Source organism: Pan paniscus, chromosome 16 (genome assembly GCF_029289425.2).
Source record: "Pan paniscus chromosome 16, NHGRI_mPanPan1-v2.0_pri, whole genome shotgun sequence".
NCBI classification, from domain to species: Eukaryota; Metazoa; Chordata; class Mammalia; order Primates; family Hominidae; genus Pan; species Pan paniscus.
Genome location: NC_073265.2, coordinates 53,435,025 through 53,458,178, shown reverse-complemented (window position 1 = coordinate 53,458,178; position 23,154 = coordinate 53,435,025). Strand labels below are relative to the sequence as shown.

The following is a 23,154-nucleotide window of genomic DNA, read 5'->3' as shown; positions in this document are numbered from 1 at the left end:
GCATGGTGGCACGTGCCTATAGTCCCAGCTACTTTGGAGGCTGAGGTGGGAGAATCACCTGAGCCCGGGAAGTCAAGGCAGCAGTGAGCCAAGATTGCTTCCGCATTTGCACTCCAGCCTGAGTGACAGACTGAGACCCTGTCTTAAAAAAAAAAAAGTGTGTGGGCCTGTCAGAGTCTGTTGGCTGTGGGGGGAACTAGCTATAAGTTAGGATCAGAGGCATCTACCACAGGACCAAAAGACCTGTTGGAGGCTACTCTGGGCACAGTGCCTGTGGAGTAGCCCTACTCGCCAAGGAGCAGTTTAAAAAAAAAAAAGACCTGTCGTACAGACAGGATGTACCAGGTAGCCCACTTTGGGTCTCATCTGTAGTCTGGTCTAGAGCTCTTGCCAGTTCTGGTTTTTCCTTGCTGGTTAAGAAGGGTAGGTACTTTGGACTTCCAACTGACTTGGGCATGAAATGGAACCTCCACACCACCCCTTGTTCTTCTACCCGGGCAAATTATAGAGCTGGTCAAGATTTGAGATGGACCTGCAGTGAAGACTCAGCTTAGGCGATGTCATCTGTCCTTCATTGTTCGTTGTTTGGAAAACTAGTGGTCTCAGTGAGGGACATCTCTCAGCCTAAAGACAGATAAGGCAAACACACACCAAAAAATCAACAAATTTGACATTTTTAAAAAGGGCTTATGTATTTGGGAAGTAAATATGACATAGGATTTTTATCTTTATATTAAATATATTGCTAAGAGAAAAACAGAGACCACAGTAGGTAAATAAGCAAAGCATAATAAACAGATTACATATTTTTAAAATAATTATCACATATCAAATTAGCTTATTTCCTCTCCTTATGATCTCACTTTCTTGTATTAACATTTTTACAAGAAAATACAAAAACATTTATTTCATAGATGCACATGTGCAAGTATATAGGTTAAGAATAGTATATAAAAAACACACACATATGTCCAATGGAGTACACCCACAAATATATTTTCTCACCAGTAAGTATATACTCTTGGCAAAATATGTGGTTTGGTGGGTAAGAAAAAAGTATGTAAAAGGAGGAAAGCCATTTACTAGAGAGTACATATAAACGAGAAAATAGGTGGGCAAAAAAGAAAGGGTTTAGCAAACTCTGGGCACTAATTGGGTCCATAGTCACATCCTTTAATTAAAGTCGTTGTTTAAGATTTGTAATTTGACTGACTTCTGGTTTGACAACAAAAGACTGTTGACTTCTGCAGTTCTCTCCCATCCCTCCCTTTTTAAAAGCTAATAGCTAGTGCAGGTGAGGGCACAGTTAAACTGACATATTACTGTTGATTTTACGAATTGTACAAATTCTCTAGAAAGCAATTTCTTTTTTCTTTTCTTTTTCTTTCTTTCTTTCTTTTTTTTTTTTTTTTGAGACAGTGTCTTGCTCTGTCACCCAGGCTAGAGTGCAGTGGTGCAATCTCAGATTACCTCAACCTCTGTCTCCCAGATTCAAGCAATTCTCCTGTCTCAGCCTCCCGAGTAGCTGGGATTACAGGCACATACCACCATACCTGGCTAATTTTGTATTTTTATTAGAGATGGGGTTTCGCCATGTTGGCCAGGCTGGTCTCGAACTCCTGACTTCAGGTCATCCACCTGCCTCGGCCTCCCAAAGTACTGGGATTACAGGCGTGAGCCACTGTGCCTGGCTAGAAAGCAATTTGATCAAGTTATTTTCTTCTCTGATGAAATACCTTACTTCTTGAAATCAATCAATAAAACCACTCAAAGTATAGGTTATGTGCATAAAACTGTTGCATTGTCATTGGTAGCAGAGATATAGAAATGATCTGCCTATCCACCTATAAAGGCATGGTTATAAATCTACTTCACATCCTTTATTGAATAAACTGGGTTATAGTAAAGTGAGCTGGACGGGATGGGGAAATAAGCAGAATCAATGGAAGGAGATCAAAATTATTAACAGAAATAGGGTTGGAAGTGTAGTAATATATTCTAAAATATTTTAAATGAAGTTTTATTACTCTATAATGCGGCCAGGCGCAGTGGCTCACGCCTGTAATCCCAGCACTTTGGGAGGCCGAGGCGGGTCGATCACCTGAGGTCAGGAGTTCGAGACCAGCCTGGCCAACATGGTGAAACCCTGTCTCTACTAAAAATATAAAAATTAGCTGGGTGTGGTGGCACATGCCTCAAATCCCGGCTACTCAGGAGGCTGAGGCAGGAGAGTCACTTGAACCTGGGAGGTGGAGGTTGCAGTGAGACGAGATGGTACCATTACACCCCAGCCTGGGCACCACTGCACTCCAGCCTGGGCAACAAGAGAGAAACTCCATCTCAAAAAACAAAAATGCATTTAAGTAGAAAATGTATGTAAAGAAAAAATAGATAAGTAGTGTCATATCACAGTCAACATATATCCTTGTGTCTCTTTTTTTTTTGGAGACAGAGTTTAGCTCTTTTCACCAAGGCTGGAGCATGATCTTGGCTCACTGCAACCTCCGCCTCCTGAGTTCAAGCGATTCTTCTGCCTCAGCTTCCTGAGAAGCTGGGATTACAGGTGCCTGCCACCACACCGGGCTAATTTTTGTATTTTTAGTGGAGATGGGGTTTCACCATGTTGGCCAGGCTAGTCTGGAACTCCTAACCTTAGGTGATCCACCTGCCTCAGCCTCACAAAGTGCTGCAATTACAGGCATGAACCACCATGCCCGGCACCTTGTGCCTATTTTTTAGAATATTTTTTATTTTTTAAAATTCTTTTTTACCTCCATTCTCTTAGAATGTGATAGAATTTTTTTAAAATTTTTATTTATTTATTTATTTTGAGATGGAGTCTTGCGCTGTCGCCCAGGGTGGTGTGCAGTGGCGCGATCTCGCGTCACTGCAACCTCCACCTCCCGGGTTCGAGCAATTCTCCTGCCTCAGCCTCCCGAGTAGCTGGGACTACAGGCGCACGCCACCACACCTGCCTAATGTTTTGTATTTTAGTAGAGACGGGGTTTCACTGTCTCCCAGGCTGGTTGTGAACTCCTGAGCTCAGGCAATCCGCCCGCCTCGGCCTCCCAAAATGCTGGGATTACAGGCATGAGCCACCGCGCCCGTCCTAGACTATCTTAAAATATGTGTTTCCTTTACTTTCCTGCTTCAGTGAATTTATAACCAATGCTGTGGTTTTGCATGGATTTTTAAAGTATGAGGAAAAGAGATGATTGAAAACTTCGGTTGTCAGGGTAAAAACTGAGTAGTGAATTTCAATGTACTTTTAAATGAAAAGTCTCTGACCACAGTATATAATTATTTAGGAAAATCTCATCTGTATTTAACTACTATGCTTATTTTTGAAAAGTTGAATCTTGAATATCTCTCTTTGATATATATTTTTTTCTCTTTTTCTTTTCTTTTTCTTTTTTCTTTTTTTTTTTTTTTTTTTGAGAAAAGATTTCACTGTGTTGCCCAGGCTGGAGCACAGTGGCACAATCACAGCTCACTGCAGCCTCAACTTCCTGGGCTAAAGTGATCCTTCCACCTTAGCCTCCTGAGTAGCTGGGACTACAGGCACATGCCACCACGCCCAGCTAATTTTTTTTTTTTTTCGTATTTTCTGTAGAGACAGTTTCACTGTGTTTCTCAGGCTGTTCTCAAATTCCTGGGTTCAAGCAATCTGCCCACCTCTGCCTCCCAAAATGCTGGGAGCCACTATGCCTGGCCCTATTTTTTTAATTTTAGAGTTTTTAGTATCCTGTGGCTGCTAAGAGATTGGAATTCCTTCACGTTGATGTAAATGTTATAACGCCTTCCCACCAGGATTCTGAATCCTTGCTGGGTAAAATTCTTTCTGCACTATGCACTCTGGGTAATGGATTTCTAGTGTCTGTTCAACCTTTGGTCTATGTTAATATTACATTTCTTCTATCTGTAGGATTGTTTTCTTATGCTCTTTTTTTTTTTTAAGAAAATTTGCAGCCAAATCTCTCTCTTATTACTCTAAGAATTGAAAACAAGATGATTTTCTAGACTAATTCCTTTCAAGTTTTGAAATTAGCAAAAGAAAAATACAGTTTCTCCTTGAGCGAGATTGACAGGTATTGACTTTAGAACAGCTAACCTTTCATCAGCAACTTTGACTCAGTAAATCTGAGCTGAGGACCTGCTATGTGAAACTGTATCCTGTGGGCCAGGGAAGGTGGCTCACACGTGTAATCCCAGCACTTTGGAAGGCTGAGGCGGGTGGATAACTTGAGGCCAGGAGTTCGAGACCAGCCTGGCCAACATGGTGAAACCCCATCTCTACTAAAAATACAAAAATTAGCTGGGTGTGGTGGTGGGCGCCTGTAATCTCAGTTACTTGGGAGGCTGAGGCAGGAGAATTGCTTGAACCTGGGAGGCGGAGGTTGTGCAGTGAGCCAGTGCACATGAGACTGTGCCACTGCACTCCAGCCGGGGCAGCAGAGACTTTGTTTCAAAAAAAAAAAAAAAAAAAAAAAAGTATATCCTGTGGATACCAAGTAGGGAGTCCTTGTCCTCAAAGAGCTGACAAGTAGATAAGCCAAATGGACAGATAACTATAACACAAGGCAGAACAGATAAGCATCCCAAGTTGCAAATTATTATCATCTGGGTTTGGAAGAAGAAATTTCATCTAGTCTGAGCAAGACAAATAATTTGATGAGAGAAGCTGCATTTGACATGCTTTTAGCAGAATTAAATGAGATGGAAGAGGCATTCCAAGCAGAAGAATATATGATCAACAACAAATGTTTTATCTAGTTCAGTTTTCTAAAATATATGATGCGAGTAAAGGAGTCCTAGGAGACAAGGTTAGGAAAGTAGGTTGAAACCATTTGGTGAAGCTCCTGGAATGCTGGGCTGGCGAGTTGGTGCTTATTTTAAGTAGGAATAGGGACTAAAGATTTTTAAGCAAAGGAGTGATATGATTAAAACTCTGCTTTTGAAATCTTTTGGCACAGAATGTGGTACTAGTCTGGCAGCAAACATGGAAATCATTAAGCAGGCAGTGAATTCCCTTGAGATGTAGAGGGAGCCTAGATGGGTTATAGTAGGGCAAATGAAACAGAATTGAACAATGCTACAGTGATATAATCTACCAGAATTGGCAGCCCACATGAATGTCAGGATTAAGGGAGAAGGAAGAGTCAAAGCTGTTGCAGAGATCTTGAGCCTGGATAATTAGGAGGCATGTGGTACTATTACTAGAGATGGCAAAGTTGGGGGAGGAACTTGTTTGGAATTTGAATTTAGGCATCTTGAGTTTGAAATACTAGCAATGTATTCCACCTGAAGAGGTCTAGCAGGCAGAGGATGGTTCTCCAGAGACAACTAGAGAGATATTTGGGAGTCAAGGCATAGAGATAACATTGATGATAATGCCTAAAGAGTCTCCTTATTCTGGGAAATCTGAGCCTAGGGCTCAACAAACTGTTTAGTCTCATACTTACAGTAGAAGGAGAAAGAAGAGCTCAGACCTTGGTTTTATCTTATCCCAAAACTTTGGCCATAGGACATTTAACCTATTTAGGGTGTCAGCATTCTCAAATTGGAGCCTTGTAAGAGCAGAGGTTTTTGTTGTTTTGTTCACTGCTTTAATTAACCCTAACACCCAAACCAATGTTTAGAATAGTGGGCACTTGATGCATACTTGTTTGAATGAATGAGTGAATGAATGAATCTGCCAAATGAAGGGTGCAGATGTAAATAGATATTTGTTTATAGCATAGATTTTTATTTAACCTTTATTGAAAAATAAATTTTAAGCTTTTCTTCCTACTCGTTTTTGTTTCCACAAAGAGCCATTTTGCCTCTGTTTGGCAGCTAGAGTAGGGCTGGATTGTCTGCTCAAGGGGAGGGGTGTTTAAAAAAAAAACCACACACACAGAGCAGTCTTTTGCAGCAAAGAAAGTTCAGGTGATTGCTGGGCATGGTGGCTCCCGCCTGTAATCTCAACACTTTGGGAGGCTGAGGCGGGCGGATCACCTGAGGTCGAGAGTTCAAGACCAGCCTGACCAACATGGAGAAACCCCATCTCTACTAAAAAATACAAAATTAGCCGGGCATGGTGGTGCCCGCCTGTAATCCCAGCTACTTGGGAGGCTAAGGCAGGAGAATCACTTGAACCCGGGAGGCAGAGTTTGTGGTGAGCCGAGATCGTGCCATTGCACTCCAGCCTGGGGGACAAAAGTGAAACCCGTCTCAAAAAAAAAAAAAAAAAGTTCAGGTGATCTTATTAGTTCTTTTCCATCACAACAAGAATCCTATTTTCCTTGTATTCTGGGAAAATTTTGCTTTGCTCGTTTAGATTTTAGGTATATTGAATTGAGTACTGTTTGGTTTATCTATATACAATAATAAATCCCAAATATGGTTCCTAAAGGACTGCATTTAAACTCACATATATTGGATCTGCCTTTTAAAACTATCTTTATTCCAAGCACTTTTTTTTTTTTTAATAGAGATGGGATCTCGCTCCATCTCTCAGGATAGAGTGTAGTGGCGTGATCATAGCTCACAGCAACCTTGACCTCCTGGGCTCAAGCAATCCTCCCACCCCAGCCTCCCAAACAGCTGGGACTGTGGGCGTGAGCCACCACACCTGACTAATGTTTATTTATTTTTTGTAGAGACAGGGCCTCCTGGTCTCAAACTCCTGGGCTCAAGTGATCCTTCTGCCTCAGCCTCCCAAGTAACGGGGATTACAAGTGTGAGCTACCATGCCTGGCCAAGCACAATTTTTTTGAACATAAATTTTACCTAACTAGAGAACTATAATTAAACTATGAATTTGGATAGAATATAAATGTTCCTAAAAGCTAGATCCATTCAGAAAGATCCCAGTTGAGTTAGTCTTTCCATCATTTTATACTTCGTGTTTGTCCTTTCCCAGTACCAAAAGTTGTAAATCTTGCCATGGGTCTGATTCCTCTCTAAAGAACTGCGTATTACAATCCGGCAGAAAGGGTATGAAAACCTTAATAGTTCTGCCTGCTTGCTTCTACCTGGCAAAACTTCCTTTGCATTATCTGATCAAATTCAATCAGGAAGTAAGTCCTGCCGGTATCCACAGATCTGATATTAGAGTACAACATATTGTACTGTCATAGGTTTTATTCAGTGTGCTTGTTCAACACAGTAAATGTAGACTGTTGCATTGACTATTATGTGCATGCAGCAGCACTCTTCCTGCCCTTTCAGTACTTTAAATCCAAGCTTGTGACAATCCTTACGTAAATGCTACATAAACATTACACCGCAATGGTTCAGGAGTTATGATAGCGTCTCCTTTTTCTCTGGCTGACCTCTTTTATTATGGTGGGTTTTGTTGTGGGTATGTGAAAAAGAGGGGCTACTTAGCCTAGCAGGTTAGAGGAACAGATCCCATTTTGACATTGGAGAGAGTCATATTGACTATTAAAAGCTTTTAAATGGTAACAGACATGGTATCCTACCCCAAAATGTCACTTACTCTTTTTTGTGTTTTTGTATGTGTAGCATAGGTGTTTTGTTTTGTTTTGTTTTCATTCGCCATGTGAAAAGAGATGCGTAGCATATGTTTAAGGGAAAGAATTTATTCTTTGTAATTTTGTACTAGGTGGACTGTTCCCTTGCAAATTCTCCAATTTGACTAGGAAAATATGAATCAAAGATCAGTAAAGGTAATCTCTCATCCTTCCAAAAGAACCATATTTAAACTAACTCAATACCTTATAATACACGGAAAAATAAACGCAGAATTTAAAAGAGTCAAATCATGTGAGGTCTGAAGAAGATACGCCTCCAGTAAAAGAGTGTTTTGGATTTGTTTGTATCTAGACTGTAAGGGAATACATTTAAAGGACATAAAGCCTTAGAAAAATATATTGTGGCTGGCTGGGGTCGGTGGCTCACACCTGCACTTTGGGAAGCTAAGGCGGTGGATCATCTGAGGCCAGGAGTTCAAAACCGGCCTGACCAACATGGTGAAACCCTGTCTCTACTAAAAATACAAAATTAGCTGGGCATGGTGGCTCATGCCTGTAATCCCAGCTACTTGGGAGGCTGAGGTAGGAGAATCGCTTGACCCAGGAGTCAGAGTTTGCAGTGAGCCAAGATCGCACCACTGTACTCCAGCCTGGGCAATAAGAGCAAAACTCTGTCTCAAAAAAAAAGAAAAGAAAAGAAAAGAGAAAAAGAAAAATATATTGTGGCTTTGTGCTGTTATGCTTACTGACTACAGCTTGTTATGAGCATAATTTTTCTAAAGGAAACATTAGGCCACATTGCTAAATAGGCAAGGTAGTCAGTTATCTTCATAAAATGAATACCTTAAAAAAAAAAGCTGATATAGTTATCTGTTTCTGTCTTTTTACAGAGTACTGTTTAGTTCTGACCGAGGCTCAGGGTTTGCTAGTTGAAGGGGCTAAGTTTGCGCAGAGATAATCTGCCTCCTTCTGACCTGCGTGCAGTTTCCTAACATGCTGCCTGCCATCCAGTAGGAGCACAGACAGAGATTGCACACTCTTCCTGGCCACAGGATGGCCACAGCTCCACATAGAGCTCAGTGCAGGAGACGTCTGCCCCTCCTCATTTCTGGGACCTTTACTCTGAGAGGAGCTTTGAAACAAGCAAGTGCAAAACTGAAAATAGATTCCTTAGTGTCTTCTGTTCTATCACCTAGTCACTGCGGCTCACCTCTTCTCTTAATTCTGTATTCCATATTAAAGGTTTTTTTCTTTCTGTATGTGTTAAGTGTTTTGTATTTCAGCAGACACCTGTGTTCTAACCCAGCTCCTTGTAGGAGGAAACTTGGTGATTCTGAAGTAATCCTATCTAGATAAACCAACATTTCCTAGGGAGGTATCTTACACCATTGTAAGGATAGGGCAGAGTTTGAATAGAGAATTGCAGACTTCTAGGGTGGTTTCCGTGATTTTTCTAAAAGCGTCACAGAATTGATACTCTCGTCTCTGGATAGTGTTGAGCCTGGGAATAATCCCCTTTTCAGGTTGTTGTCAGTGATTTTTAAACTTCCCTCATATTTGATAAGGTTTATAGAATACAGGATATCTCTGCACAAATGACAGATTACATGGCATAACCCCTGTCTGGCATGGGAAAACTGGTTATGTTTCATGAGCTTAATAGAAGGAAGTTTTTAGTTTTGTTCAAGTATATACTTTTTTTTTTTTTGAGACAGAGTCTCACTCTGTTGCCCAGGCTGGAGTGCAGTGGCACGATCTCGGCTCATGCAACCTCCGCCTCCCAGGTTCAAGCAATTCTCCTGCCTCAGCCTCCCGAGTAGCTGGGACTACAGGTGCGCACCACCATGCCTGGCTAATTTTTTTTGTATTTTTAGCAGAGACGGGGTTTCACCGTGTTGGCCAGGATGGTCTCAATCTTCTGACCTTGTGATCCACCCACCTCGGCCTCCTAAAGTGCTGGGATTACAGGCGTGAGCCACCACAGCTGGCTCCTGTTCCATTCTTTTCTTCTTCCGTCTTACCCCCACCATATCATAAAAGAAAAAAAAGAAATTTTAATATTGGAAGTGTGATAAAACCAGAATGTAATCCAGTATATTCTCTTTGCTAACCTTTTGGTACTATTCAGTCTCATTCTTGTTAGTTTATAGTTGAAGACAGTTAATGAGGCTGAGAAGACTTACATGAGAGGCCAAAATGTTTCTTTATAAATGGCAGCTTTTAAGGTATTTTTTGAGCCATAAAGTGAAGTAGATAAAGTTGTTTGTATATGTAATCAAAAATAATTTTTTAAAATGAGTTTTTTATGAAGAATAGGATTTGGTGATTTTTTTTTTTTTTTTTTTTTTTTTTTTTTAGGCAGATCTCACTCTGTCACTCAGGGTGGAGTGTGGTGGCACAATCTCAGCTCACTGCAACCTCTGCCTCCTGGGTTCTCAGCCTCCCAAGTAGCTGGGACTATAGGCATATGCCACCACTCCCGGCTAATTTTTGCATTTTTAGTAGAGACAGGGTCTCACCACGTTGGCGAGGCTGGTCTTGAATTCCTGACCTTAGGTGATCCGCCCCCCTCAGCCTCCCAAAGTGCTGGGATTATGGCACTTTGTTAGTGTCACTCTTACATTAATCCCTGCCAAATGAATGCTGGGAGAGATTTTTTTCCCCTGCCATAGGGCATAGGTGGGGGTTTTCACTTTTTCAACAGTCTTCTATGTTTTCTCAAGTATTTTTGTTACCTTTACCTTTCATTTATGCTATGCTGGATTGCTGCTTTCTTGTTTCAAGATTTACCTACTACATAGTAAACCAATCATTTCCATGAAGGTGATGCAATCACGACTGAAAATTTTAAAGCGTTCCCCCAAGAAGTTACCACTACTTGAGATTCCTGCTCCTGCTTTGGGGGACTTACACACTCCATGTGGACCTCTGCTTTTCAAGTAATGCAGAGAAATTGACTTTGCTGAATGACTTTTCTACTCATGCACTTCTTGAGTGACATTTAATTAGATGTGTATGCATGAGTGATCTTTAAGAATGAAGGATTTACATGCTGATCTCTTCCACTAGTTTGCTTAATCTAACTAGCTACTGTGCTGATGAGGCCTAATCATAACTCCTGTGTACACAGTATTGCCTAGAATACCTTTCTTGGAGAGTTACACTAGCAGACTGCTGTAGTTGTCAACTTTCTTTGGTTTCATCTATTTCCTAGGCATTCTGTTGCTTTCTAAAACTGCAAATGGCCCTTTCTACTATGTTATCCTCTAGATACCGGTCCAAGCTCTTAAATTCCAGAAAACAGTAGCCCTAGAGTTTAACATCTTACCGAAAACTTGTTTCCAAAGTAATAAACCCGCAACCCCTAGGTTCACATCTGTACTTAGTTTTGATGTTTTCAACAGATACAGAAGGCATTGGCGGGCAGTAGTATGGTATAGTGTGTTTTTCCTTCATCATAGTGGAAGCATTTATGAAGCAATCTAGAGTGTTAACATTAGTTTTCTATTTATCTTTAAAAGATAAATAGCATATTGCTTTGAGAATGGAGATGGAATGTGATTTTTAGGCCTTTGAAAAATGTCTTGGTATTTTCATTTAAACAAAAATCTTAAATCTTTCAACAAATTATTTATTGAACTAGAATGAATATAAAGAACCACATAGCCCTGTGAATCAGACAATAGCATAAAACCAGAGTTCTTATGTGTAGTCAGTAAAAATGGAAATAATTGTTGATCAGCTGTCCAGGGTTTTCTTAACTTTAAAAGCCCATGAGTATACATGAACATACATTTCCAGCCATTTTCTATTTTATCTGCCTCAAAAACAAATGCAGGCTGGGTGCCGTGGCTCACACCTATAATCTTAGCACTTTGGGAGGCCGAGGCGGGCAGATCATGAGGTCAGGAAATCGAGACCATCCTGGCTAACACGGGGAAACCCCGTCTCTACTAAAAATATAAAAAAATTAGCAACCTGGTGGCGCGCGTCCGTAGTCCCAGCTACTCGGGAGGCTGAGGCAGGAGAATGACGTGAACTCGGGAGGCGGAGCTTGCAGTGAGCCGAGATCGTGCCACTGCACTCCAGCCTGAGTGACAGAGCAAGACTCCATCTCAAAAACACAAAACAAAACAAAAAAACAAATGCAAAAACAGAGAGCATTCATGAGATGTAATTGCGTTTAGTATGTATTGTAGAACTCAACACAATGGCTTATCATTGTCTGGATTTTTTTAAGCACTTAAGTTTTTAGAAACCTGACAGTACTGTATAATAGTTTAAGAGCTTAAATATTATATTTAAATATTACAAAAAATAAAAAGTTCTAGAGAACTGAAAAAGTCTATCACTGATAGGTTTAGTTATAGATATTACTTCTAATATTACAAGAATAGGTTTATTCTTAGATCTCCAGCAGTCAGAATAAATGAGACTAAGTGCTCTGAGGATATAGACAATGTCAGTAAGTTTATAAAATATGGCCGGCACGGTGGCTCACGCCTGTAATTCCAGCACTTTGGGAGGCCGAGGTGGGTGGATCACCTGAGGTCGGGAGTTCAAGATCAGCCTGACCAACCTGGAGAAACCCTGTCTCTACTAAAAATACAAAATTAGCCAGGCATGGTGGCACATGCCTGTAATCCCAGCTACTTGGGAGGCTGAGGCAGGAGAATCGCTTTAACCTGGGAGGCGGAGGTTGTGGTGAGCGGAGATCGCGCCATTGCACTTTAGCCTGGGCAACAAGAGTGAAACTCTATCTCAACCAAAAAAATAAAAATAAGTTTATGATTATGTTGTACACCAGTCTTATTTTGGAAAATGAAACATTTGAACCTCTTTTGGCAGAAATAATTGTAGTAGGGGAATATTTTGGGTAGCTTTGATTCTCTCTAACATAACTAGCAGCATAAAATCAAACCCCTCATTTATAAGGTAATAGAGCAAGTCCATACAGCTGCCTTCTCATAGAATATGTTTATTCTCTGAGGAAGAGCAGAGAAAATATGAACAGGATCCTTTATAGTACTCTTGTCCATATGACTTCATATTCCATTAATAAAAAGGAGTAAATTGGCCAGGTGTGGTGGCTCACGCCTGTAATCCCAGCACTTTGGGAGGCTGAGGCAGGCGGATCACGAGGTCAGGAGGTCGAGACCATCCTGGCTAACACGGTGAAACCCCGTCTCTACTGAAAATACAAAAAAATTAGCCGGGCATGGTGCTGCGCGCCTGTAGTCCCAACTACTCAGGAGGCTGAGGCAGAAGAGTGGCGTGAACCTGGGAGGCGGAGCTTGCAGTGAGCCGAGAATGCGCCACTGCACTCCAGCCTGGGTGACAGAGCGAGACTCCGTCTCAAAAAAAAAAAAAAAAAAAGTAAATTGTAGCTGGTGTACAAAGCTCTGATTTTTACGAGAAATGCCTTTTTCGTGACTTACGGGTGAGCTTTAAGCAACTCTTGTCAATGAGATACTGAAATATGGGGAGTGAATATAGACCCTCAAACCATTACTTCCTTGCCCTTCGTTTTTTATAGAATACAACTTTTATAGCTGTGAACATTTGTAAGATTTATAGTCCTTTCTGGTTTTCATGCAGAGCAGCAATATCACATCCTAACCCCTGCAGCTGTTTATATCAGCAGCAATTAAAATTTGATTTACTAATCCCTCATTGCTGCCTCTCCAACTACTCATTTTTCATTTTTGTATAGCCTTAGGACTGTTACAGCTGAGCATTATGATGTTAACAACTCAGCCATCTGGCACAGGGGAAGAGGCACCTAAACAGATTCTTCTGGACAAAAGTCACATATGAGCAAGATCAGAATAGTAGCAGATCTAAAAAGCAGGTAAAGAAGGAGAGCCTGAATGATACTAAGGTGAAAGCAGAATCCAAAGAGGTTTTTAGTTGAAGGTCGACCCTCCTTTTGCTTTCCAGAAGAAAATAATTCATAGTATCATATTAATAAGTAAACTTTTTCTAATTCCAGTCTAGACGCTGTTAGCTAGAAGAACCAGGCAAACGTTGTAGCTATTTTTTTTTGTTATTATTATTTTTTCGAGATGGAGTCTTGCTCTGTCGCGCAGGCTGGAGTGCAGTGGCGCGATCTTGGCTCACTGCAACCTCCACCTCCCGGGTTTAAGCAATTCTCCTGCTTCAGCCTCCTGAGTAGCTGGGATCACAGGTGTGCGCCACCATGCCCAGCTCATTTTTGTAATTTTAGTAGAGACAGGCTTTCACCATGTTGGTCAGGCTGGTCTCGAACTCCAGACCTCGTGATCCGCCCACCTTGGCCTCCCAAAGTGCTGAGATTATAGGCATATGCCACCACTCCCAACAATCTTAACATTCTGAGTTTGATCTGCTTAGTGGCTACTGAAATTTTACCTCTATGGAAACTAAAAGATGATCCCAGCTTTGACTGTGTGTTTTTTCTCCCTCCCTCCTCTTTTGGTCGTTATTGGTTTTCTGGTTCTGGGTAAGGAGGGTGTGATATAGATTCATGTATTGACTCATTAAGGCTAAAATGAATGTAGACAAGCTTACTTTTCCTCACTGCTTTCCAGTGGTTGTTAGTTTAAAATCCAAAACCAAAAGAAAAACCTACAGGGACACGAATGTACTTGATTTTGTTATTGCTTGCTGTTGCTTCACCTTTCCTTCCATATCTTGCTCTCATGCTTTCTAATGCCTAAGCAGAATGCATCATCAGAGCGCCGAGGAGAGTGGGAAATTCAGCCCAGCCGGCAGACCAATACCTCATACCTAACGTCTCACTTGGCTGCAGACCGCCATGGGGGATCAGTGCAGGTATTTACTGCCTTTATTGCCTTTTCCTGGCCTTTCCAGCTTGGCTGGTGGAATGTTGGCTTGCTTCTGAACCTTCGGCAGCTTTAGAAAGGAAGCTTACAGGAAGGGCTAATTGAGTATCTCTGTAGATTTTCTGTCTAGGTGGACTTGGGTAAGAGTCGCTTGTTAAAATGATTACTTCCTGTTGTCATTGACTAAGAAACATCTATATGATTTCTGATACTGATTTCTGGTTAACCTAGTCCTACCACCTTGATGCATTCATGATAAACCATAAAAATAACATCAAGGTAGGATTGTGTTAGTGTCAAGTCTGTGAATTGTAAAGACCTGAAACTTAGAGGTATTTTTTGAATAGAGGACTAAAGGACTGCATATGTTGCTCATTCCATGATATGTGCCTTAACGCATAAGCTGAGAATGTTAATTTGTATAAGTCATCTGTTTCTGAGTGGGTACCCAGGAAGTTGGGCTGTTTCCTTTTTTCTCCCTGGAATCAATGTGATCTTAAGAAAATTATTTCTGATTTCATTTGGGCTTTTCTGAATCTCTTTTTTCTGTTTAGTACTAGAACATCTGGTATCTCTTAACTTGTCTTACATGTGAATGTTTTTAATAATCTTAGCCTCAATATTGTTCTCATACTGGTAAGTGACACCATCAGTTGGGACACACAGTGAACTCAGAGCTGTCAAACATAAATTCTTATAAAGGTGCAGACAGGTTTGTACATGTAGAAATGCATCTTGGTAGCCTTGATCATCTAGGATATGCTGTTACAAGGAGTGATTCATGGAAAGATCTTAATCACAGCTTGAAAGACAGTTTTGGCCCTATAGAAAACCACATAGGATCATATAGGTTAAAATGATGGATTGAGGCTGGGCGTGGTAGCTCCTGTAATCACAGCACTTTGGGAGGCCAAAGCAGGTGGATCACTTGAAGTCAGGAGTTCAAGACTAGCCTGGCCAACATGGTGAAACCCCATCTGTACTATAAATACAAAAAAAAAAATTAGCCAGGCCCGGTGGCGCATACCTGTAATCCTAGCTACTCAGGAGGCTGAGGTGGGAGGATTGCCTGAATCTGGGAGGCAGAAGTTGCAGTGAGCCGAGATCATGCCACTGCATACTCTAGCCTGGGTGACAGAATGAGGCTCCATCCCCCCCCCCCAAAAAAACCATGATGGATTGGACAAGACTGAGCAACAAAGGGAGAACTCATCTCTACAGAAAGTTAAAAAATTAGCTAGGATGGCCAGGCGTGGTGGCTCGCACCTATAATCCCAGCACTTTGGGAGCCCAAGGTGGGCAGATCACAAGGTCAAGTGATTGAGACCATCCTGGCCAACATGGTGAAACCCCGTCTCTACTAAAAATACAAAAATTAGCTGGGCATGGTGGTGCATGCCTATAGTTCCAGCTACTCAGGAGGCTGAGGCAGGAGAACGCTTGAACCTGGGAGGCAGAGGTTGCAGTGAGCCGAGATCACACCATTGCACTCCAGCCTGGGTGATGGACTGAGACTCCGTCTCAAAAAAAAAGAAAAAAAAATCATTGCTCTTAGGAGCCAGGCACAGTGGCTTACACCGATAATTCCAGCATTTTGAGAAGCCTAGGCAGGAGGATCACTTGAGGCCAGGAGTTCTTGACCATCCTGGCAATATAGCAAGATATTGTCTCTACACAAAACAGAAAAATTGGCTAGGTGTGGTGCTATGTGCCTATAGTCCTGGCTGCCAGGAAGGCTTAGGCGGGAGGATCTCTTGAGCCCAGGAGTTTGAGGCTGCAGTGAGCCATGATCGTACCACTGCATTTCAGCCTGGGTGACAGAGCAAGACCCTGTCTCTTTAAAACAAAACAAAACAAAACAAAAAACTCTCAATTTTATTTCTCAGGCACACTTTCTTATGAAGCCACATGAGGATGTGTGTTATCAGAATTAATAGAACAAGAGAGTAGCAGCCGTGTGCAATAGCTCATGCCTGTAATCCCAGCACTTTGGGAGGCCGAGGTGGGCAGATCACAAGGTCAGGAGTTCAAGACCAGCCTGGCCACTATGGTGAAACTCTGTCTCTACTAAAAAAGAATTTTAAAAAATTAGCTGGGCGTGGTGGTGGGTACCTGTAGTCCCAGCTACTTGGGAGGCTGAGGCAGGAGAATCACTTAAACTCGGGAGGCAGAAGTTGCAGCGAGCTGAGATTGCGCCCCTGCACTCCAGCCTGGGTGACACAACGAGACTCTATTTCAAAAAAAATAAAAAGAAAGGAATATCTGGGATCCAGGAAACCAGAGATCCAGCACAGGAAAGAAACAAAGGGAATCCCTAATATAATAATAAAGTTAGGAGATCCTGGGATCTGTACACCAATAGAAGAGAGCAGCTTGTTCAAAACAAAGCTGCAAGAGCAGCTCTTTGGTATTTTCCTTTTTAACATTATGGTTTATCCTTGTCTTTTTATAATTACAAAATAAGCATATTTCTTTATTTCTTTTTTTTTTTTTTTTTTTCCAAGATGGAGTCTTGCTCTGTCATCCAGGCTGGAGTGCAGTAGCACGATCTTGGCTCACTGCAACTGCTGTTTCCCGGGTTCAAGCGATTCTCCTGTCAGCCTCTAGAGCAGCTGGGATTACAGGCACGTGCCACCACACCCAGCTAATTTTTGGATATTTAGTAGAGATGGGTTTTTGCCATGTCGTCCAGGCTGGTCTCAAACTCCTGACCTCAAGTGATCCACCTGCCTTGGCCTCGCAAAGTCCTGGGATTACAGATGTGAGCCACCGTGCCTGGCCTCGTAAAGTGTCCTTTAGAAATGGATCCAACTGAGGTGTCTTTGGCAGCTCTTTTGAAACATGCAACTTCCTCTACTCCCTATAAACTAAGTTTTACCAGCTTCCTTGGCACTTAGATAGAGGACAGGCAGTTACACCATTTACCTAATACTATGTTCAGCTCTGCTGCTCCTCATTACTTTGGCCTCTTTGGGCTGACACTGTTTTTAGCATACCTTTTGCAAACCAGATTAACAATACTTTCCTAACACAACAGATGTCCACATATTTCTGAGTTGTCTCACTTGCCAGAGGTAATGTAGTAAAATCATGTTTGGCCTAACCTGGGTGACTTGCAGACACCATGACCCTGGGAGGGAGTGCAGAATGCTAAGACAAGAAAAGTTTGCTCTGATAAGGCACGTGAAGGCTCCTGTTCCAACATATTTAATGGGCAGACCCCCATGGTTCTCATCCTTCCAGTATTTCCACAGATCTTTTATGTGTGGAAGGCCTAAATGCAAGAAGATAATATATTTTCCCTTTCAAAAAGATCCCTCTAAAGTTGTCTGAATTAAAATGTTTAGGGAGCTTTTAGAAATGTTCAGGACCAAGTAAGGACATAAGACTTAGAATGACACATGAGTTAAAGTACTGTTTCCTTTGGTACACAGCTCTGATTTCTCCTCACAGTGACATTTTGAGAAATGAAACTAATAACCCAAATTATTGAGACTCCTAAAAGGGATATTACCAGGTCTGAACGTCAAAACAGTCCTTCATCTTAGTCTTTCTCATGAGTAATGCTTTAAGATATTAATTGGTCTTGTTTGGTATAGCTAGAGTAATGAGCGATTAATTTTAATAGTGATTAAAGCAAAATAAATGTCTATTTGAAGTATGCAAATCTTTTTTTTTTTTTTTTGAGACAGAGTTTCGCATTGTTGTCCAGGCTGGGGTGCAGTGGCATGATCTTGGCTCACTACAACCTCCGCCTCCCAGGTTCAAGCAATTCTTGTGCCTCAGCCTCCTGAGTAGCTGGGATTACAGGCGCCCGCCACCACGCCCAGCTGATTTTTTGTATTTTGGTAGAGACGGGGTTTCACCATGTTGTCCAGGCTGGTCTCGAACTGCTGAGCTCAGGCAATCCACCTGTCTCAGCCTCCCAAAGTGCTAGGATTACAGGCACGAGCCACCGTGCCTGGCCGCAAATAAAGCTGTTTATAATGAAGCTTATTTTTTATTATCTTTTATAATGACATTATACTAAAAATTTATTTATTTATTTATTTATTTTTTGAGACGAAGTCTCGCTCTGTCACCCAGGCTGGAGTGCAGTGGCATGATCTCTGCTCACTGCAAGCTACGCCTCCCAGGTTCGCACCATTCTCCTGCCTCAGCCTCCCGAGTAGCTGGGACTACAGACGTGTGCCACCATGCCCGGCTAATTTTTTGTATTTTTAGTAGAGACGGAGTTTCACCGTGTTAGTCAGGATGGTCTTAATCTCCTGACCTCGTGATCCGCCTGCCTCGGCCTCCCAAAATGCTGGGATTACAGGCGTGAGCCACTGCACCCAGCCATAAAGTTATACTAAAAATTTAATAGAAAAAAAATACCAGCCAGATCACTTGGGGTCAGGAGTTCAAGACCAGCCTGGCCAATATGGTGAAACCCCATCTCTACTAAAAAATACAAAAATTAGCCAGATGTGGTGGTGCATACCTGTAGTCCCAGCTACTCGGGAGGCTGAGGCAGGAGAATTGCTTGAACTCGGGAGGTAGAGGTTGCAGTGAGCCAAGATCACGCCACTGCACTGCAGCCTGGGCAACAGAGCGAGATTCCATCTCCAAAAAAAAAAAAAGAAAAACATAAAGATAATATTGTTTAAAATGTCAGTAATTTGTTATTCATAAGATTCTTTTTAATTCTTTAAAATTTATTTTCTAAACATCATTGTATTTAATTCCCTTCATATTTATGAAGTCGATAGGATCATGGTCATTTGCCTTGTCTTATGGAATTAGAAAATAGGCTCACAGAGGATGTTAATGGTAGAACAAGGCCTAGAATCCAACTCTTCCATCACTTACACAGTGTTTGTTCCACTGCCTGCAGTTCAGTAGTTTGACAAACCAGACCTCCAACCTGAAATAATTAAACGGATGCTGTGAAGGCCCAGATGTGTAGCCTTTAAGTCTTAGGTATGTTTTTGGTACAATTAAGTTTAAAAGTAGAGAATGGAGGCTCTGTTTATGTCTCATTCATTTGAGACCACATGCTCATTGATACAGACAAGATGTCTAGTCTGTAAAATGGGGATAAAAGGACAGTGCTTATGGCCCAAATGGCAATTTGTAGCGAGGAGAATTTAGGAAGTATAAGCCACGTGAAACGCTGTGAGCAGGCCCCATGACCCAGAGTCACCAGGTAATTCTCAGTGGTGATGCTTACTAATGTTTCATTCGTGTGAGTAGAAGCCAAGACATTTTATTTAACATCTTGTCTAGTTCCTGAATTGTCCACTAGAAACTTACTATGTTTCCTGTAACCTTTGTGCTCACAGAATGAGTTTACCAGTATTATCACTGGTATGCAGCCAGAATATGTCCACAAGAAGCAAACGAAGCACTGAGGAAATTAACAGGATAGCATTAGAGTGAGGAGCTGTGATTTTCCAATCCATATACCCTCTTTCCTCAACTTTTTGGTTTTGCTGGTTTTTCTTCAACTTTTTGTATTGAAAATTTCAACTCTACAGAGAAATCGGGAGGGAAATGCAATAAACTCTTGTATATCTTTAACCTTGCTGAACGAATTATTAAGATTTTGCCATATTTGCTTTAAATCTATGAGTGAAAGTGTGTGTGTGTGTTTGCTTGCTAAACCATATGAAAGTAAGTTGCAGACATCATTATATCTTATCCCAAAGTACTTCAGCCTGTATCTTCTAAGAACAAAGACATTCTAAGAAAGTTAATTTCATAATATCTAATATATAGTTCATGTCACATTCCACCTAATTCCAGTTGTCCCCAGAATTAATATTGTAGTGTCCAGGATTTAATCAAGGTTCATGCCTCACATTAACCAATGCAATATGCCTCATCAGTCTTTTACAATGTCTTAGTCTCTTTTAATCCGTTTTAATCTTTAAGTCTCCCTGTGTTTAAACAAATAAAAGTCTTTTATAAAGATTCAGCTGGAGGCCGGGCACAGTGGCTCGTGCCTGTAATCCCAGCACTTCGGGAAGCCAAGGCGGGTGGACAACCTGAGGTCGGGAGTTCGAGACTAGCCTGGCCAACATGGTGAAACCCCATCTCTACTAAAAACAAAACAAAAGAAACAAACAGCCAGGTGTGGTGGCACATACCTGTAATCTCAGCTACTCAGGAGACTGAGGCAGGAGAACCGCTTGAACCTGGGAGGTAGAGGTTGCAGTGAGCCGAGATCATGCCACTGCACTCCAGCCTGGGCAACAGAGCAAGACTCTCTCTCTCAAAAAAAAAAAAAAAAAAAGGGTTACTAATGAGAGCAATAATTATTTCTTGTTTAGAAATAATAGCGGATATAGCTTGCTAGTAAGTAGTATTCACCCTATCTGTCCCAAAGGCTACGTGTACTATATATTTCCTCCCACCCTCCTCTTTATGACTATTCAGGAAATTTTTGTGGATTAACTGCTGGTGAGGACCCCTGAGCTAGAGGCAGATAAGAATAAACAGTTACGGAGAGAGAATAACAGTAAGATGACCACTTTTTGAGCTGTTACCATGTCTCATGCCACTGGGCTAAGCACTTTCTGTGGGTTGTCTGCACAGTAAACACCATTAGGTAAGCAGCATTGTTCTCCCATTTTAGAGATTAGGAAGCTTAGGCATAGACTGAGGATCTTGCCCAAAGACCCACAGCAAATAACTGGTGGAGCTGGGGTTCAAACTTAGGGCTGATTAGGGCAATTTCTACACTATGCTGCTTCCCTTATTTATGCTAGGTATTATACTAGACAGTCTCATACATTTTCTTGTATAATTCTCTCATCAACCTATAAGAAACAATCTCAAATAGATGGAAGTACTTATCCAAGGGCATATGATATCCAAATTGTTTATCCTATTTTGTGTTCTCTCCCATGTTTCAGCCAAGGTCTTTAACAAGCAGAGTGTTTTGTCCAGCAGTGAGGCCCCTTTTCCCACTTCCCAGCACCCACATAAACAGGAATAATGTGCTGGAAATGAAACCAGGTGGCAGAAGCAGCTACACATGCAAGAGAAGCCTGATTGGGTCCACATTAACCAGATGACAGGAGTGAGAGCCTTCACTTACATTTCGGGGACCATCAGTGAGAAGTGGGATGGCAGTGAACCTGAAATAAAGATCGTTGAAATAAGACTGGCTTTCCAAGGGAGAGTGTTTTTTTACCATCTTCCCTCTTGTCGGAGAGGATACGACAATCTTGTTATTTGTAACTTCGAACCAGTGCTCAAAGCCATGAGGAAATTTCTGAAGGAAAGTGTGATTATTTATAGTTTCTGGTACCCACTGTTGACTTCCTTTTTAGAACTTTTTCTTTCAACATCAGCACTAAGTCTATATCATTATAGCATAATAAACTGAGAGAACTAGACTTCACCTATCACATTCAAGGGAGCCAAGTGATTTTACCTTTAGAAGTCAGCCATGCAGTTATTTTTAACTTAACAAAGTAATGTGTGTGTTTTTGCAATATGAAAGAATCTGTGTTTAGAACAAATTTTCCTCATGGAAATTCACAGATATTAACTCTAAACCTTGGTTAAGTCATTTGTTAGTGTTTCCATCTGTAAAAAGACCTATTTCATAAGATTTTTGTAAGGATTAGATTTACACACACAATGTAGCAGAGTGTCAGACACGGAGTAGGCACTCAGTATGTAAGTTATTATCATCATTATATGATTACATCATTGATATTAGTGTTCTCGCATGATATGGGCCTGGGAACCTTCCCTAAACTGATCCCTTAACCCAGGAAAACAAACATTCCAGACACTGCCTGTTTAGCGACCCTGTCTGGCGCTGGCAAGAGATTTCTGTTGCCATGGTGCCTGTCACACACTTCTGTCTTTCTGTTTCAGGTGGTTAGCTCAACCAATGGAGAGCTGAATGTTGATGATCCCACGGGAGCCCACTCCAATGCACCAATCACAGCTCATGCCGAGGTGGAGGTAGTGGAGGAAGCTAAGTACGTACATCTTTCAAGGGGTCTCTTAAGTCATGGGTTGAAAAATCTTTTCTGTCTCTTCCTCTCTGTGTGCTGCTCGTCTCAGACTGGATTTCTCATGCTTGTAACCACAGCTTTCTTCCTTAACTGTTTTAATTTTTGCATGGTACCTTAAGGCTGCTACTGCCCTTCTTTAGCTGTGATTTCGGGGAAGACAGTCACATTTTTCTAGTTCACATGAAAAAGACATAGTGAACCGAAAGAATCATGTTATCAGGGCTACAGCGGATAGTAGCCATGAGCTTCTTGGGGCTGTGGAGCTTCTTGCTCTATATGGGATATAGAGAAAAATCTGCTGTTAAACCATGGGCCATGCTGAATAGCATTCGATTTCTGATTGTGGGCTAGCAACTGGATGTACAATCATGGAACAAGGAGTTCAGGGCCATTTTGTTCACTCTCAAATGATTCTGGCTTCAGAGAGACTAAGTCAGGCAAGAAAAATATTATAGTCTGCATCTGTGAATGAGAGTGTGGGAAAAGAATGGAAGTCATACTCATCTCAGGAGGGTAAGGAGGTTGCCCCACACCCTTTTCTGCTTCTCTTGCATGTGTATGTCTTGCCCCACCCATACCACCAGCCCCTTGGTGCGCTGCATGGTCTGTGTTTAAACTCTTAAAATCTGGGGTGGAAGGTGAGATAACTGCCAATTCTGCTGCAAAAGCAGCATTTCTACCACTTTTTTCCCCATCCCAAATTTAGATCCAGATTTAGACTTCAAGAAGATACCAGGCAGGGAGAGATAGAGACACCATGAGTCAGTAACTGCTGCTATCCCTGATATGGAGGACCTTTCTTGTGAGCCCTTTGAGAACCTTCAGGATATCCCA

The 23,154-nt window shown here is 41.6% G+C and overlaps 1 protein-coding gene across 35 annotated transcripts in view; it reads left to right on the top strand.

Moving 5' to 3' along the window:
* The window catches only part of CSNK1G1 (casein kinase 1 gamma 1), a 207,738-nt gene that overhangs the window by 169,366 nt on the left and 15,218 nt on the right, over positions 1-23,154 (top strand). For 12 of the 35 annotated variants that reach the window (XM_055098296.2, XM_055098307.2, XM_055098304.2 and 9 more), the window contains one exon: positions 22,178-22,284. In XM_055098296.2, coding sequence (XP_054954271.1) covers positions 22,178-22,284 — 107 coding nt within the window. Of the gene's footprint in view, positions 1-14,180; positions 14,292-21,201; positions 22,131-22,177; positions 22,285-23,154 lie in introns of those variants that run through there. The other 23 variants (XM_055098312.2, XM_055098309.2, XM_055098303.2 and 20 more) reach the window with 5 other exon arrangements.